General features: G+C 41.3%; 1 protein-coding gene across 6 annotated transcripts in view; it reads right to left on the reverse strand.

Moving 5' to 3' along the window:
• Window positions 1-4,739, reverse strand: part of TPD52L1 (TPD52 like 1) — a 105,781-nt gene extending 101,042 nt beyond the window's left edge. For 2 of the 6 annotated variants that reach the window (XM_046006459.1, XM_046006458.1), the window contains exon 1: window positions 4,302-4,703. In XM_046006459.1, the coding sequence (XP_045862415.1) occupies window positions 4,302-4,320 (19 nt within the window). In that variant the 5' untranslated portion in view covers window positions 4,321-4,703. Of the gene's footprint in view, window positions 1-4,301 lie in introns of all 6 variants that reach the window. The other 4 variants (XM_046006461.1, XM_046006460.1, XM_046006462.1 and 1 more) reach the window with 4 other exon arrangements.
• Between the last annotated feature and the right edge of the window lie 13,697 nt (window positions 4,740-18,436).

Genomic DNA, 18,436 nt, shown 5'->3' on the forward strand with positions numbered 1-18,436 from the left:
AGGGCAAATAATTCAAAACAGGTTCCAATATACTCTAATATCTATCATTTGTATGATTAGATTTTATAAGAATTTTAATTAAAATAACAGTGTAAGATTTGCTGCAAACGACTAATTAGGGATGCAATACTCCCTATGTTAACACTTTCGGAGGGAAAATAAAACTACAGGAGGTAGCTTTAAAGGCAGTAAGAATACTCTTAATAAAAAATTTTTAAAAATCATAAATTAAAATATGTAACACCTACCTCCCATAGTTTGAGGTTTATGATTATAGTCCCTGAATATCCAAAACAAGTATTTTCCTTGAGTAATATGACCCTACGCCATAAGAGACTTAGCCTGTTGCTATCTGGCATGGAGAAGAGGGATTATTTTATTGTTTTCTAACAAAATAACATACTTTGTTTACAAAGCAAGACTTTGCCTTCCGTGAAATATTAAGGAAAAAGGATATAACTGCATTCAGTTTTCTACAGCTTCATTCCTTGCCTCATTTTCTGTTCTGATCCTGGTTTATTTTCATTCACCTATATCTAATTTGGATTATCTTGCTGTGTTTTTTTATACATTATAAACTGCTGTAAGTTCTTCCTGGAACAAGATGGTATAAATAAACGTCCTGTGAACAAAGTATAATTATAATGGACGTTATACATGACATTTTCACTTTAATGGAATTTGGAAACAGGTAAGATTTATCTGACATTTATAACTTAATGTCATTTACAGACTTCTGAGAATCCTCCTGAGTAGACTGTCTGAATATAAAAAATAATTACTGTAGTAGGCTGAATAATGACCCCCAAAGTATCAGGTCCCCATCCTTGGAATCTGTAAATGTTTCCTTAGAGCCTCTAGAGGAACAAAGCCCACCTGACAGTTCAGTTCTGGTCCAGTGATCGTGATTTTGGACTTGCAGTCTTCAGAACCGTGAGGATAAATTTCTGCTGTTTTAAACCACTAAATTTGTAGTAATTTGCTACAGCAGTCATAGGAAACTAATACAATTATTTTTTAAAATTATTTTTAGATCAGGGGAGGGGCAAGGGGAGAGGGAGAGAGTCGTAAGCAGGCTCTGCACGGAGAACAGAGCCCTCCTCTGGCTCAGTCTCAGAACCCTGAGATCATGACCTGAGCCGAAATCAAGAGGCAGAGGCTAAAGTGACTGAGTCACCCAGGCACCCCGAAATTAATACAATTATTAATCTAAATAGATCCAAGTGTTAAGTGAGAAAAAACTTCCTTTTAACATTAAAGACACTCAGAAAGTCAATAACAAAGTTATTTCCTAAAGTAATGAAATCTTGAAAGGTAGTTTAAAAAGATCAGGAATTTTTATTTCAAAGGATCGTCATATGTTTCACAAAAATGTTACATTCCTAACCAAAGCCTCTCTCTAATATATCATTTTTATTAATGCAAAATTCCCTAGTACCACACTGTTCTCCAGCTCCTTCTCATCGGATCATTCTGTGCATAATCCCACCTCTACGTTTTCTGTTCTGCCGGCTTCCCAGAGTATCTTCTTATTCTGCTGGAAGTAATCTATTATTTTATAAAGTCAAGGTACATATTTGCAGAATTTCACTTATGGAAAAATTTCTAAAAGACCCTGTTGCTGCATTTACTGAGCTATCCATACAAACCATGTTTAAGCACCTGCAGATCTCCTAGAAAGTACAAGGGAACATCCCAGCGGCACTGCCTACTTCGTCTCACTCAATTTTGCTTGTTTCTAGATCAAGAGGCAACAAGATAAGCCATCCCCACTCGAGATAATTCTAAAATAAACTGTGCCGATGATAAAAACTTGCACTTAGGAAACCAGATGAGTCTCTAAGAATCTAAGAGGCAATTCATTTGACCAGAAACAGGTGTCAAGGGGTAAGATTTTCCCATTCATCTAAACTATAAATATTTTATGAAAAGTTTTCTTAAAGAACTTAATAGGTCTGCTGCTTAAATGACCAAAAAAAGTCTGAAAGTGAAGAACTCCAAGTACTGGGAAAATGAGGATTTAAGAAGCAAATATCCATCTGGATGTAAAAGTATAAAGTTAGAGTCATCTTCATACCCATCCTTACAGACCCATTCCAAAATCAGCTGATTTTTCATCCCAAGTAGTTCTGAAACCTGTTCATTTCTCTCCTCCCCGGCTGACCATCACCCTAGTCCTGATCTCCGGAGGTTAACTTCACTTGCCCTTTAACTTGGGCTCCTCACCCTTCAGATTCCACCCACTCATGAGAGGGAAGAAAGAGTGGCAAAGAGGGTAGGGGGGGGGAGATAAATGGGCACTTCAGTTTTATTTTTCCTCTAAAAGTGTTTTGCCTTGAGTGGGAATCAGCAGTCACTGCACAGGCTCTGCTACTCACTGCCTACTTGATGTTAGAGGAATTCACATGCTCTGCTTGTCTCCTCTCTGGAGCACAGGAATGAGAACACGACCTTATGGGACTGTTGTGAAGCAGTGAGTCAACAAGTGCAAAGGGCACAAACAGAAGCAGGGACACGGTAAACAATCGTTACTATTTTGATTATCACCTACTAGGCCAGACTTTCAGCTCTCACTGGCACTATGTAGCCCTCTTTTATATCACTAACACAGCTGCGATTTTACACTTTATTTATTAGTAACTATCAAATTAATGTCTTTTACTTCCTCTACTATAAATGTCATGAAGCAAAATTCAAGTCTGTGTTTGCTTCCCCTAGCACAGTACTTGGCAAAAGGAAAGCACTGGAATACTTGGTAAGTAAATCTTGCAAGTAAAGCAAACCAACGACACCCATGGCTCTGACCTGTAGTTTAGCTGTCTTAAGAATTCAGATGAGTCTTTCTCCAATCTCAATGAATAATCAATTACGTGGGAAGCTTTCAAATATACCCATGCCCAGGCCCCAATCATTCCATTTCGACTGATCTGGGATCGGTATTTAACATTCTGCAAATAAATAATTCTTATCTGCAAAGTAGGCTGGAAAGCTCCAGTGTTGTTCCCACCGGCTTCAGGTCAGGAGAGAAGGCACCAGACCAACCACTGCCTTTGAATTTGACCAACAACCCCTGCCCTTGGTTGAATTCTCCTTTCCTATTTAGATAATGGGGAATAAAAAACACTGGAAGCAGCAGCTTTATGGGCAGGATCTTGGCTGATGGAACACACCAGGATGGTTTGTACTGTTCAGGCAACTGTAATCCTGGCAGCAAACCTGCTGGGCGACTCCAGCCAGGCCCAAGCACCCACCAAATAAATCCCTTTCATCCGGGAAAGGGTGTGGAACCTCTTCTTACCTTTATTTTGCTTTTTTTGTTTGTTTTGTTAAATTTCTATTTTAAAAGCCATCACAGTATTTCTTGCAGTGTGGAAGAAAGGTGGTGATGATTGTTTTAAAGGCTGAAGAAGGGATGAACTCCGCATCCATCCCTCCTTGGTGTTCCCAGTGTAGGCTCCACAGTCACTGTCCTTTACCAGACTCCAGCTAGACATCCGCCCACCTCTGCTTCTCTCTCCACGTACTCCCCTTTTCGCACAGTTTCATACGGATTCCCTACCCCTGGTCCGCGTATGACGCCAAGACCCGAGGCTGCCGTTGGTGACGCTGCCGCCGGGGGCTCCTACAGCGGGCAACCCCAGGAACGGGGATCGAGGCGGCCGGACTGCGGCCGGGGACCCGGCGCGCCCCACCCGGGGGGAGGCAGAGGTTGCTCCCCGACCTGAGAAACAGGGGCACACGCGTCTATAGAGATCCCCGGGCGGGTAACGCTCTCCCGCCTCAGAAGGCAAGTCCGGGCTGGGCAAGCCCCTGGCGCAGCCGTGAGCCCCGGGTCTCCGCGCAGCCCCGACCCCAGCGCGCGCCTCCCAGCTCGAACTTGGGACAGGACGCCAGCCCACGGCTCAAGCCAAGAAGAGTCGCGCTCCCTTCTGTTCCCCCAAGGGCAAGGGGAACGCCTCGCGGATTCCAGACCCTGCACAACAGGTCCGTCGGGCACTCGCGAGGCTGGGAAAGCGGGGGAGGGGGAGGAGGGGGCACTGGCTGGGAAAAGAAGTCGAGCACTCTGTGGCATTTCCAGCGGAGAGACTTCTCCACTTAGCATCTCTACTGGCCCCAACCTCACAGCAAATCCCGAGTTTGGGGAGCAGTGATTTATCCCGCAGGCGCGGGCAGGAGCGGAGAGCGGCGGACGTGTGAGATGGCACCCATCCGCTCCGTCCGAGAGCAAAGTTACGTGTTGCCGGGAAAGCGCCTCTCTGAGCGCCAGGACGCGACCCTCAGGGCGATGGGCGACCACTCACCTTGTGCCTGAGCCTCCATGGTGGCCGTCTTCGGACTCCGCGCCGCGGGGCTCCCAGGAGCTTCCAGAGAAGCAGGCGGCGGTGCCCGGGCTTGGAACACAGCTGGCCCCGCCGCACGCGCCCGCCCTCCCCTGCGCACTTGTCGCGAGCGCTGCGTGGAAGGGGTGGGGGACCGGGGGCCGCCTGCACTGCCGCTGTGGTTAGCTCCGCGGCGTCCAGTCCACCTGGCCCGGACCACGCGGGGAAGGAGCCCGCCGCCGGGCGCCACCTGCCGGCCGCTCCGCGCGCGGCACCGAGGGCGCCCACCCCTGGCTGCCGGCGCCTTACTCAGGCCCTGCCAAAGCCTGACCCTCAAGCCCAGGCGGCCCAGGGCAAATCCCCAGGGAGAGAGGAAGGAGGGTGGATTTGGATTTCCGACACAGAACCCTAGCTCCTGATGGAAATACGGAATTTGGATCCTGCGACCCTCTGCACTCAATATTTTTTGTTAAATGATCAATATATAACCTTGTTTTGTGTGGGTTTCTGTTTAAAGATACCGTATTTAAGTATTGTTGACTCATGAACTTTGAGCTTAGGGCCGTCATCATTAGAACTGACACCTGAGTGAAACCCGGTGAGCTGATTGAACTGACCGACATTTCACGTGAGCCATTTTAAATAGCAAAATCAGCCCCTCCCCTGAAAAGCACAAAAATGGGGTATCTGTAGTGTGTGAAAAGGGCACTTGTTTACTGAAACAAGGGAGAGCGTAGCCTTGTTTGACCTCAGCTGGAAAGGTAGGCGCGCCTGCCAGCCCAAGTTTCCCTGGGCTCTGCCTAAGTCTGGAAGGACCGTGAAAGCCCTGCATTGATTAGGAAAATTCAGATACGGAGTGTGCAAATAATAAGTGTCAACTACGGGTATATTTTCTAATTTGGAACCCATAAGCCCTTCCTATAGGGTGAAGCAGTCACATTTTTCAGAGAAAAGACTAGAAACTGACAGTTTTGTTGCAAGCCTGGCCTGGCAGTGTGACTAGAAAGCATGGCAGAGAAGAAAAATCAGTTCATATCTCACCTTCTCAGGTCTTTAGCCCTACACATCTCTTTCTCCTCACATCTACACACTCTCCATCTGTAAAAGGAAAGGTAGTATTTGTTTACATTTGCTCTTGAGTGGTTTGCCATTATTTTTTTCAGGCTCCCCCCCCCCCCACCTTAAAATTGATGTTAAAGTCTGTCAGGGTCAGGTATGGGTCCTGTACCAAACGCACCCCCCCATTTCTTGTCAAAAAGCCTTATACAAATTCATAGATCAAAAGATTTATTGGGGGGCACCTGGGTGGCTCAAGTGGTTAAGCATCTGACTCTAGATTTCAGCCCAGGTCATGATCTCAGGGTTGAGAGACAGAGGCTCGAGTGGGCTCTGCGCTGAGCGTGGAGCCTGCTTAAGATTCTCCCTCTCTCCTTCTGCCCCTCCCCCCCTTGCTCTCTGGCTCCCTCTCTCACACTCTCTCTCTAAAACAAATAAAATAAAATAAAAAGTTATCGAATTAGCAACTAACCAGTAGGTTCTATTTCATCCATACTCAAGTTACTGTCAAAGTTCAGACTAATAAATATTAATAGAGTCTTACATTTTTGTTTGAAAAAGGTATATCCATGATTTTCATGGCACATGTAAAAAACATGTCAGTGTTTTTTGTTATGTTAAAATGCCCATGCTTTGTAATTGTCGACATAAAAATTGTTCTGCAGAACACCAAGCACAGGGGTTTATGTGGCTTCTGGGGATAGTGAGCATGGGTGTACCAAGTAATGAATCAGCATCACTGATTAAGTCACTTTCAGATTCTATCCAGTTGTTCTGGTCCTCTCTACCCTGGAAATTAAGCACCAGGATAGGGTTGACTTCCAGTTGTAAAAAGGAACCGAAAATAGTTAATGACTTTCCAGCTTGGGTCATCTAACCTTTAATTACATTATGACTCATTTTTCTGATGTACACAATTTTAAGCTACTACCCCCTTATTGTATTTTATCATTTTTATAATAATAAAATAATTGATAGTCACTCAGAAATAGTAATTGAATTTATTCTCTGTACCAGGGACTGTGCTAGAGGCAAAGGATACAGGTCAAGGACACGATCCTTCCTCCCCAGCAAGTTCACAGTCTGGTGAAAAGGAGAGATAAGCAGATACTTTATAAAGTAGTGCAGTGGGAGGGAAGCCAGTGTGCTTGTAAGCAATGAGGAAGTTTCCCTAACTCAGACCCGTGAGGAGATAAAGGAAGGTTTCTGTGAGGATGTTTGCCTCAGCGGAGTCTTGAAGGAGGAAAGAATTAACAGGGTAGGCTGTGCTGGCCCCCAACTAATGGGTTAGCCAAGGGAGACTGTGGTGTTTCCTTCCATTTCCTTGTCACTTATGGTGGTGATTTTCCTTAACTTCTTAAAGCTTGGTAAAACAGCCATTCTGACCCTCTTGTTTGTTCATCTCCAACAGCTTTTCCCCAGGGAACAAACACAATGGATGGGCATTTGATTAAGTCAGTGAAATCCTGGTTTGCCTCTCCAGAACTGATCGTTCTGATGATGGAGTGAGAATCTTACATGTTTTCAACAGTCTTTGCTTGAACCAGTTCTGGATCACTCCGTACATAGGGTGCTGAGGGAGCCTTTGGGCAGAGGAAGAGGAAGGGGAAGAGGAAGAAAGGACAGATAAAGCATGCCACTCTGACTTAGGATCCTTATTACTACGCTGAAGGAGAACATGGGCTTTGGGTCTCCATTATTAGATCTGAAAATTACTAGCTGTGTAACCTCAAGAAAGTTTCTCAGCCTCTCTGTGCCTGGGCTTCTGCATTTTGTAACAAGATGCAGTATGAGCTATTAACTGATGTCTTTTTCCCCTCCAAGCCCCCTGGGTGCCTGTGTTTTCCGGAGCAGTGGTTCCCACCCTTCTTATGTATCATCCCATAGCCAGGGGCTCCTGAGCATTCCTAATAGCCGGGCCTCACTCTCCAGATACTCTGATTTGATTTATTTTTTGGAAAGCTCCCTAGATAATATGAATATGCTTCCAAGATTGAAAAGGATTGTTTTAGAAAATGTCCACTGCAAAGATGAAAGGCACTAAATTCTTATCTTTTAAATTAAAAAAGTTGCTACCCAGATCAACAGAAAATAATGAAAATGAAACGAACGTGAACAGGCAGAGCAAGGACTTTTTTTTTCTTTCTTTCTCCCCACCCCCCAACTGCTCCCTGCCTCCAGGGAAACTGGGGAGGGGAGAGAAGTTTGATGGAGAGTTTAGACATGGGTCTATCTATATGGGTATCTCTTACCCTTCCCTTCCCTACCCTCATCAGAGCAAAGAAGACGGCCTTGACCATCCCATTGAGAAATCTGATGGCCAGATAGTTTGAAAAATGTTAGAGCAAAGTGGGTATCACTTTGAATTTCCCACACTTTCAAGATGTTTTCAAGGAAAACCTCTGGGAGCTCCCTTGAATACCATGGCTGGGGCGGTGGGGAGGGGTGTGGGGGGTTGTGGGGGGTGGATGTCGGGGGAGAGAGAACCAGCTAGTCAGCCACCATTTCCAGGAGACTGAAGAAAGTGAGGCTCCAGAAGGGAAGAAGTAGTGCAGCAAAATCCCTTTTGCAGGGAAGAGGACTGCCCTAGGGAGAGGCGGGGTCTGTGTGGGAGCACGGCCTGCCAGAGGACTGCTGGTGTCACCCACATTGTGCCACGGGCAGGGCAAGAGGAAGTGCGGAGAGTCTGGTGAGGCATTGCTCACAGAGAGGGCTGGGACTGCCTTCTCCCCATCTCTGCAAACTCCCCAGGCTTCAGGAGGACTAGAATGTGGTTCCTATACCAGTCCACTTGCCAGGGAGTTGGCTGTGGCCACCATGGGAAATTAGTGTGCTATGGTCTTGCCAGGACCATTGAAGTAGAAACCCAAGAAGTGAACATCAGGGGAGTGCAGTGTGAGGCCCTCAGCTGGGGTCCACCAGGGCCTAGGAGAGCCTGAATGTCTCATCAGTTAAGTATGAGTCCTTTAGTCTTACCTCATCTTCTCAATCCCCACCTAACACTCCCCAAAGAGGAGCTGGTACCTGGAAGGGAAGAGGTCGAACAAATCAGACTAACTTTTTCTCTCTAATTCTCCAACACACACACACACACACACACACACACACACACACCCCTGGGGTGGGGGGGTTTCCAAGCAGTGCTGAGGGGAGAAGAGGTTTACTTTGAGACTGAGAAGACTAGATCATGCCAACAAGACAGTGTTCTAATAACCAAAACTAACAGAAATGAATGAATCAGAGCCAGCTGCCTGTGAAGAAGCCAGGCCCAGCCAGCTGAGGGAAAAGTAATTAGAAAAGCACAAGGAAGTCATGCTTATCCCGCCAAAGCCTTGTTACCCTCAATAAATTGGTTAAATTATATAAAATTCTTCACAAAAAACCTATTGGACTACATTTTGCTTTTTTGTAAGCTCCCCTCCAAAATTTCTAGAGATAGTCTCTGGATCCATAAAATACTCATGGTTGTTCGGAGGACAAAGATGCTTCTTTTTGATTATAAAGGGACACATTACTTCTTGTACTCTCAAGTTCCTACACATGCAAATACTAAAGCTCACTCCTTCAGACTTTCAAACTGCCACATATATGATCATGTTTAAATCTCAATCTCTAAGACACACTGAAAATGTATTCGTTTTCTGTGACCTTAACGCAGGCCTTGTCCTGCTCGGCACTGCCGACGTTTTTTACTTGGTAATTCCCTGATGTGTTGGAGGGTGTAGGAGAGAGTCCTCCGGCTCCCTCGCTAGCTGCCAATAGCAACTCCTCAGCGGTGACTCTCAAAACTGTCTCCAGACAATGCCAAGTCTCCTGGAGGGCAAAGGGAGAGATGAGAACCACGGCGAGAACCAGGCGAGAACCAAGGCTTTCACTCTCTTTTGAAGACACAGAATCATCATGAATGAAAATCACTACCCTGTGTACTATGGTAAGGCCTACAGTGTAAGGATACCCTCTGAGCTTCATCAGGAAGTGGCTTTTTGCCCCTCCTTTCTACATAGAAAAGTCTTGTCTCTTTCTGTTGTCATCAGTCATTCCTAATTTACTGGCTAAGCAGAGGCATTGTCTAAGAAAGGACTAAGAGGGGTTTTACCTTATTCCTAAAGAGAAAGGAGAACAAGAGAAGGCAGAATGAATGAAGTGGCTATTGCTCTGTGACTTTGTATAAGGAAAGTACTGGAAGTTTTTTCTGTTTTTTGAGGTTAAATCAATCCATTATAGGTTCTGCCCAAGCATGCACTTGACCTCAGAGTGACAGTGTTCTGAGCCCAAACTAATATCTCAAGAGAAAGGCATCAAAGGGGATTGGGAAGCCATCACTTAGATGGGCCTTCAGGTTGGGATGAGACCAGCAGACAAAAGGAATCTGAGATGAAGGAAAGAAAACGAGGCCTGCACCAGTCTTTTCGTGATTAGCACTTGGCTTTCTTAGGATCCAGAACCTAGAATTTGCAAAATTGGCTCTTTTCAGGCTACTTGCATTTCTTCGGTTTATCTTTTGGAATTTTTTTTTTCCTGCTTAGTGTTTATTATGTTTCCTTTCAAAAATATCAACTCTTTCAGTAGCACTAAGGAAAGGAAGAAAAGGCATGTGTTGTCAACAGGGCTAGACCAGCACAGGACGTGGCAGGAGTGATGGAAACAAGAGAACTCCAAGAGAGACAAACAAAGGGACAGAAAGAAAAAGATGACGGCCTCTACTACGCGGTCTACTTCCTCACCCCTCGGTTTGCTCATTCTTTAGAGGATTTTTTACTTATTTATTCAAAGGTGCAATTTCCTTACAGCTTGCGGCTAATTAGCGGGCTCTTGTGGTTAGCAGCTGTGTTTCCAGGTCTGCCCTTGTCAGAGCTTGACCTCTAGATAAACGGATATTACCACACCATTCTTAGAAAGCAAAAACAGAAAGTCAGGTGTCATCCAATTCTTTCTCAGACACAATGTACACTTCTGGCTCCATTGTTTATGAGTGACATTGAAAAATTTGAGAAAGGTTAAGTAGAACATCTTAAAGATTTTATTTATTCATTTGATGGAGATCACAAGTAGGTGGAGAGGCAGGCAGAGAGAGAGAGGGAGGGAGGAGGAAGCAGGCTCCCTGCTGAGCAGAGAGCCCAATGCGGGGCTCAATCCCAGGACCCTGAGATCATGACCTGAGCTGAAGGCAGAGGCTTTGAGCCACCCAGGCGCCCCTCAAACATTATTGATAAGATAGTGCCTCCTGGCTCATTTACTCTGGTAAGCAGAAGTCTAGGTGATACCTTGACAGCACGCACATCCATTGTGCATGGTTACAGGACAGATCACAAGCAACACTGCAAAAAAAATAAAAGGACTGTTTAGTTGGCCACGATAGTTACTTTCCAAGATTTCAAAGTGACTTTTACATTCTGAACGAATCTAAACTGGGTCTTAAATAAATGCATCGGACAATACAAACTGATCACAACAACTGGGCCAGAGGTCGGTATGATCTCCCAAAGGAAGCTGTGGTACACCCAGCTTAGGTCCAATTCAAGGACCTGGCTTGGTAAGTATTCATGTCTCAATTATTACGCTCCAATCGGAAAGCTCTGCGAGGGATGTGAATAAGTGAATAATGTTAACATTTGGTTTTGCAATCTATAACATGGAATGGAACGATTTAAATTTGAATTTGAAAAAAGGCATATTGCCCAACATTCCCACATATTTGTGGAAGAAGGGAAAATAAGCCCATAATTAATAACTAGTCAAAAGGGCCATTTTGGAACTATTCTAATGTTTTAATATTTAATATTCCACTATTGAAACTTGTCAGTGAAGACTAGCAGGGAACATGCACTCATAGAATTGTGCAGGGAAAAACATTTTCATGAGATTTCCTCTTAGAAGTTCTTGTTTTTGGTAGTCAATCTTCCTTATCTGTGAGGGGAAAACTATTTCTCTAGAGAACTTTCCTGCAATAAGTTGAAGCAAATCATATGGGAAAAATTAATAAGTCAAGCCCATCCCATGGAGTATTAAGTCATAACTAACTTGGAAATGATCTACATTTTACATTCGCTAGTTCCAAACACATATTCTATGTTAAGAAAAAATCTGTACATTTTACTTTCTTTTAAAAGATTTTATTTATTTATTTATTTTAGAGAGGGGAAGAGAGAGTGCATGCATGAGGGAGGAGCAGAGGGGGAGGAAGAGGGAGAAAATCTTGAGCAGACCCCAGACTGAGCACCTAGCCCCATGCAGGGCTTGGAGCTGGATTTTACCACCCTGAGATCATGACCTGAGCAGAAACTAAGCATCTGGCACTTCACCAACTGAGCCAAGTGCCCCAGTAAATTTTATTTTATTGCTCATGTATACAGGATTGTTATAAGTTAATTTCAAAGCTGAAAAAAGTTGTTTAAGTATGAAATAATCATGTTTTATTGTGAAAATCTGTGAAATGGTTTTTGTATATTTTTACTTTTTTAAAAGATTTTATATATTTGAGAGAGAACATGAGAGAGAGAGTATGTGAGAGAGAGAAAGAGAGAGATCAGGAGCAGAGGGGAGGGGTAAACAGAGAAGCAGACCCCTTCTGAGCAAGGAGCCTAGTGTGGGACACGATCCCAGGACCCTGGGATCATGACCTGAGCTGAAGGCCAATGCTTAACCAACTGAGCCACCCAGGGCTCGGTTTTTAGTACATTTTTAAAGGTTCATCTTTAAAATTTAAAAAATCCAAGATTTTTTTTATAATATTTTAAGTTTCTAATTAGGAAATTTTGAAAATTTCAACTTGTACAGTTTTTCCACCCATGCATCAAAATTAATTCAATGGAAGTTAAAATACCAAATATTTTTAAGCCAAAAAAACTAGAAGAAAGTTATCATTGGCTATTCATTAACTTGCAAAGTTCAGATGTGAAAGAGATTAATTATAAGGAAAAAGATGAACATATTCGGCTTCAAAAATGAAAACTTCTACTCATCAAGAATAACCCAAATTAGCAAACTGGAAATTAACAAGAAGGACAATAGGAAAAGGGATGAAATGTCGAGACTTGAAGAGACCTATATAGCTATAACCTTGATACCAAAACCCAACAGGACAGTCCTAGGAAAGAATATTATGCAAAATTATTACTATCAATGCAAAAGTTCTAAATAAAAGGGAGGCAAATAAAATTCAATGGTGTATTAAGTGTGTGTGTGGGGGGGGGAGTGTATAATACTTTGTCAATCAAGATTGAACAAAGAAATCCATGGATAATTGAACTTCAGAAAATATAATAAGGAAGACAATGGAGTATTGTAGCTAGCTTTTACTGGCTTGTGAGAGCTGACTCAAATTTTCAGGAAATAGGAAAGGATGTTATTCAGGAAAAAGGAAAATGAATCAAGATGATAGGTCAGAAATGTAGAATAGAATGAAAAATAGTGAGTAAGAGTAGTAAAGCACAATAAATATTGACTGTATACTACAATAAAAAGTAATGTTCTGCAGGGTTTAGCGTACATCTGGAATTTTAAAATACTGCACAATTATATGTATGTCAGGAGTTTCAATGTTCTAAGTTTCTTAACATTGTCTGAGAAGAGAGAAAATCAGCATGGACATAAGAATTTTATAAGTTAAGGATGAATAATTTAGTCACATACAAATCAAGACAAGTAGATATTAGCCCAAGAAAGTGAAAAGAATTCAAGAAGAGCAAATAAAAATGCCCAAGAAATCAGTAAAAAATATTCAAATTCACTGGAAATAAAAGAGATGCAAATTACCATCACCACAAGAAATTATGGCACCTACACCAACTTAACAAGGGGGAGGGTCTACCAATTGTATAGGCAAGAGGAAGAGCAGTATGAACCCGCACCCGATGCTGGGTGAGTATAAATTTGCATGGCAGCATTCCTGAACAATTTGGTCATATCTAGTAAAGTTGCTTCAACCCTTCAAATGGAACCTCATAAAGTAAAACATAAGCTTTAATTCATCTAATCCATACCTAGATCTACACCTTGAACCTGGAAAAAACCTTGTCCATATGCATAGGTAGACATGCATAGATGCTCATTGCTGTATTCATTGTAACAGCAAAATTTTGTAAACAGCCTTAAAATCCACCGACGAGACACTGAGCAAATAAATGTATATTTGTATGAAATTACATATATATTATATATACACACACATACACACATATATATGTATATGTGTAAGTATTTGGAGCTACACAATATGGTCAAATCTCAAAAATACAATGCTGAGCAAAAAAGCAACTTGCTAAATAGATATGTAATCTCGTTCTCTCTCTTTCTCTTTCTTTTTCTTTTAAAGACAGGCAGACTGAAAAAAAAAAGAAAAGGAAGGCAGAATGTCACACGCAGCTCCTCATTTGGATGTGTCTAGAATCCTGGAAGCTTGACCTCTCTACAGTCTCCTACAAATGGACCGTGAGAGCTTGTTTGGAGGTTCTAGTGGGGAGGGGAGCACAGCTGCTCCTATAACCTTGACCGCTGATCCATCCTACTCTATGGGGGAAGGTGGTTATCTTCCACCCAGTGGGTATATTCAAGAGGGATGGGCATGGACCGCTGAGGAGGAAGGGGAAAGGCGCCTAACCAGCAAGATCAGCGGAATCAAAGCTGGCCATCGATGATGTAACAGATGTTACAGCCAGATCGCCCTCACATCCATTAATCTCATTTCTTTGAAGCTTGAAAATGGGGGAAACAGTGCTCTGTAGGATTGATGGATAAAGGCATATTGAAAGGGGTAGAAAATTCAGGGTAACATGGAGGAAGGAAAGGGAAAGGGGTCAGTTAGAGGTACACAGGGCTTCAGTAATTTCTGTAATGTGTTATTAAAAACATTTGACACAGCATTGGTAAAAACGTATAAATTTGATAGAACTGGATGGTAGACACACAGGATTTGTATTATACTTTGCGTTTTTCACTGTTATTTTTATGTTACATAATTAAATAAAAGTTTTCGAAAGAGGATGGCGGATCCGATGAGACGAGAGAGTTATTGTGAAAATGGAAAGCAGTGGAGAGAATGAGAAATAGGTAGAATGTGAAAGAGTGGGATGTGGTATGGGGTTATGTGTGGGCAAGAGGGAAGTGCAAGCTTCTTGGCCTCTCCCAGATTTCAGACTTCCAAGACTGGATGCAGGGCGGTATCATTCATGCAGACTAGAACTAACATCAAGCACAATTTTATGTTTTCTAACTGTATGGTACTGCTTGCTAACCCAAAGCCAACGTCCCGTGAGGCAGGTGATAAACTGATGGAATCCCTTCGATAGTTAACACTGACCTGGTGCCCACTTAGGAAAATCTACCCTAAAATCCTTTCTAAGCACAGAAACCAGTTTACACTTAAACATATATCTATGGAAAGTTATGAAAATTTGCAAAAACCCAACAGTCCCAACTGTCGGATAACTATTCAATAAGTTGATATATACTTAGGAAACATGAAATATAATTTAAAATTATAATTCCAGGAGCGCCTGGGTGGCTCAGTGGTTTAGGCCACTGCCTTCGGCTCAGGTCATGATCTCAGGGTCCTGGGATCGAGTCCCGCATCGGGCTCTCTGCTCGGCAGGGAGCCTGCTTCCCTCTCACTCTCTCTGCTTGCCTCTCTGCCTACTTGTGATCTCTCTCTGTTAAATAAATAAATAAAATCTTAAAAAAAAATAATAAAATTATAATTCCAGGGGCGCCTGGGTGGCTCAGTGGGTTAAAGCCTCTGCCTTCGGCTCAGGTCTTGATCCCAGGGTCCTGGGATCGAGCACTGCATCAGGCTGTCTGCTCAGCAGGGAGCCTGCTTCCCCCCACCCCCGCCCCCCTGCCTGCCTCTCTGCCTACTTGTGATCTCTATCTAATAAACAAATAAAATCTTTTAAAAAAATTAAAAAATTATAATTCCAAAGAATAGGTAATAAAATAAAAACTATAAAGTGCATGGAAAAGAATGTGATATGAGGTTCTCACAACAAAAAGCTAAGGTAAAAATTATGAACAAAAGCGTAATCCAACCATGTTTAAAGCCGGGAAAACTATGTTTTTAAGCAACTGAAGGAAATCCGTGTTAATCATGATTGTGTTATGAGACTATGAGTGCTCTGGGTTCTGTGTTTTTCCACAGAACATTTAATGTGCTTTAATGAACACATATTAGTTTTTCAATGAATTAAAAAAACATGTAATTTAAAAAATTACATTAAGGAAAGGAGCAGGTGTCATATAGGTTAGGGTTAAATATATCATATAATTTATGTATTCATTTTCCCCTCGGATGTCATTTGAGTTGTTTCCCATTTTAGCTTATCAAAAATCAGGACTACTATGCACATTTTTTGTAAACTTATTTTGGTGTGATTATATAACGTTGTTAAAGTGTACACTCAGGATAAAAGGACATCAAATATTCAATTTGATGATAAAACTCTGAATTATTTGGGGCGCCTGGATGGCTCAGTCAGTTAAGGGGGGAACTCTTGGTTTCCTCTCAGGTCAAGATCCCAAGGTCCTGGGATTGAGTTCCTCCTCTGGCTTCCTGCTCAGTGGGGAGTCTGCTTCTCCCATTACCCCTCCCTCTACTCATGATCTCTCTCTTTTTCACTCTCTCACTCTCAAATAAATAAATAAAATCTTTTTAAAACCTGTAAAGTCTAGCTAATAGAATGAACTAATATGATCAGTATTGTTCTTTAAAATTATCTGCACAAACTTCAATATGCTTCTTTTCATGAATATTTTTATTTAAATAGAATGTTTCTTTAGTGTTCTCTTTCATTAATTCCTACTATTGCTATGAATGCCTTTCTTCTATGTCACTGGGCTATTTTCTGTTATATTTCTGACTTCTTAACTTAGACAATTAGCTCTTTCATGTTTGCTTTTCTTTTTTCTAGCATATACAAATCTCATTGTGTATTTCCTTCTAAACATCACTATACTGATACCTCAAAATTTGCTATCCAGTGTTTTTATGATGATTCAGCTCTAAATAATTTTAAGTTTTAATTTTTATTTCTTTTTTGATATAAGAATTTTTTCAGAATTATGGTTTTAAATTTTAAATATATGGAGCTTATTAAATTATCTTTTTTTCTATTTCCAATTTAACTATAGTGTGTTTAACAAATGTAGTCTTCATGACATTACTCCTTTGAAATTTGTTGCATCGTACCTTATCACCTAATAAACGTATAGTCAATATCTGTTAATTTTCCATGTATGTTTAAAGGAATATGTATACCCTCATTCATAAATATCTGCATGTTCTTTAGATCAAACTTTATCATTATGTGGTGGAAATCTTTTATATTCTTATTGATTCTTTTCTGTACATTCAATCAATTATTGAGTTGTGTATCCAAGGTTTTACGGACATGATGTAGTTACTAATATTTCCTATTTAGAGTTGTTACATCCTTCTAGTGAATTTAATCTTTTATCTTGATACAATGATGTTCTTTATTTTGCCTCAGAAGTCTGTTTTAACAAATATTTAATATACATTAAACGTGTTATACATGTTTAATTATTATACATTTCTTTGTACTGGATATAACTTTTTCCAAGTTTTAGCTTCAACCTTTCTCTGTTGTCTATTGTGAAAAATACATTGCTGGATGTTTTCTTTTTTATATCTGAGAATCTATTCCCTTAACATTGATTACAATTCTCATATATTTTAGTTTATTTCTGTCATCTCATTATACACATTTTATTCTTTCTAATTTTTGTTCTGAATCTTGTGTTTCTATTTATTCCATTTACTTCCTTATCACTTTTAGTATATGCACAATACTTCTATTCTTTTAGAGACTACCCTTCATATAATTTTTAAAGATTTTATTTATTTATCAGAGAAAGAGAGAGAACAAGCAGGGGGAATGGCAGGCAGAGGGAGAAGCAGGCTCCCCGCTGAACAAGGAGCCAGATGTGGGGTTCAACCCTAGGACCCTGGGATCATGACCTGAGCTGAAGGCAGTCGCTTAACTGCCTGAGCTCCCAGGTGTCCCTATGCTTCATATTCTAACATGCATTTTAAGAAAGTCTAATGTTAGATAATATCTTTATCCTCCTTCTGCCTAACAGAGAATCTAGAAAGCTTTAACTAATCACTTCTTTCCAATTTGTATCAATTACACTCCATTATTTTAGCTTTGTCATGTTATTTTTTACTCTTAGGTTAAACATTATTATTGTTTTCTATCATAATTCATTTTTTAAATTCATCTTTTTGCATCTCAGATTTTACCTCTGCGATCATGTACATTATATAGAAGTCTCTTCCTGGTGGCTTCTGAAAGTTTGTTTTTCAATCCCAGGTTGAAAAGTGATTTGTTCCAGCATATTAAAACATTATCCCACTGTCTTATGCCTTTTACTGTTGCAGTTGAAAGCTTAACTACTACACTAATTTTATTTCTGGTAAGCCGCCCCCATTTTTATTCTGTCCTCTTTCAAAACGATCTGTTTCTTTGGCGTTTTGTTCTGAGGCTTCTCACTATTTGTCTACGTTTGGATTTCTTTATACATTTATGTTTGGATTTGTTATGCTAGTCTTCAGTCAAGTCTGGAGAATACAAGTCAGCAGTCATTGTGAATATTAATTCTCCTCTATTCTCTCGGGTATTATTATTCTCTTTTAAAGATATACAGACAGTCTTGGATTATTTGACTGGCTGAGGTGAGACAACTAACAGCAGTGGAATGGGGATATGAACCCAGATTAAATTCTTTAGCTTGTATTCTAAACACACATACCAGACAGCCTCTAATTCCTAATTTTCTTTCTCTCCATTCCTGGGCACTTAAAGCATTACTATTGAAGTGTATTCTGTAATAACAGTAGGGAATATTCAGGGAAAATATACATTAAAAACCAAATTTGATGGATTAACTTCACTTGAAATTAGTGTTGTATAATATCAACTGAAGAATTTGAAGAAAAAAATATGCTGACTTTACATCTGTATGAAGATTCTTTACTTCCTGTGCATCTAAAAGATGGCTATCTGTTAACCAGTCACCTCCTTCAAAGAAGAGAGAAGGGCTGCTGT

Source organism: Meles meles, chromosome 5, assembly GCF_922984935.1.
Source record: "Meles meles chromosome 5, mMelMel3.1 paternal haplotype, whole genome shotgun sequence".
Lineage (NCBI taxonomy): Eukaryota > Metazoa > Chordata > Mammalia > Carnivora > Mustelidae > Meles > Meles meles.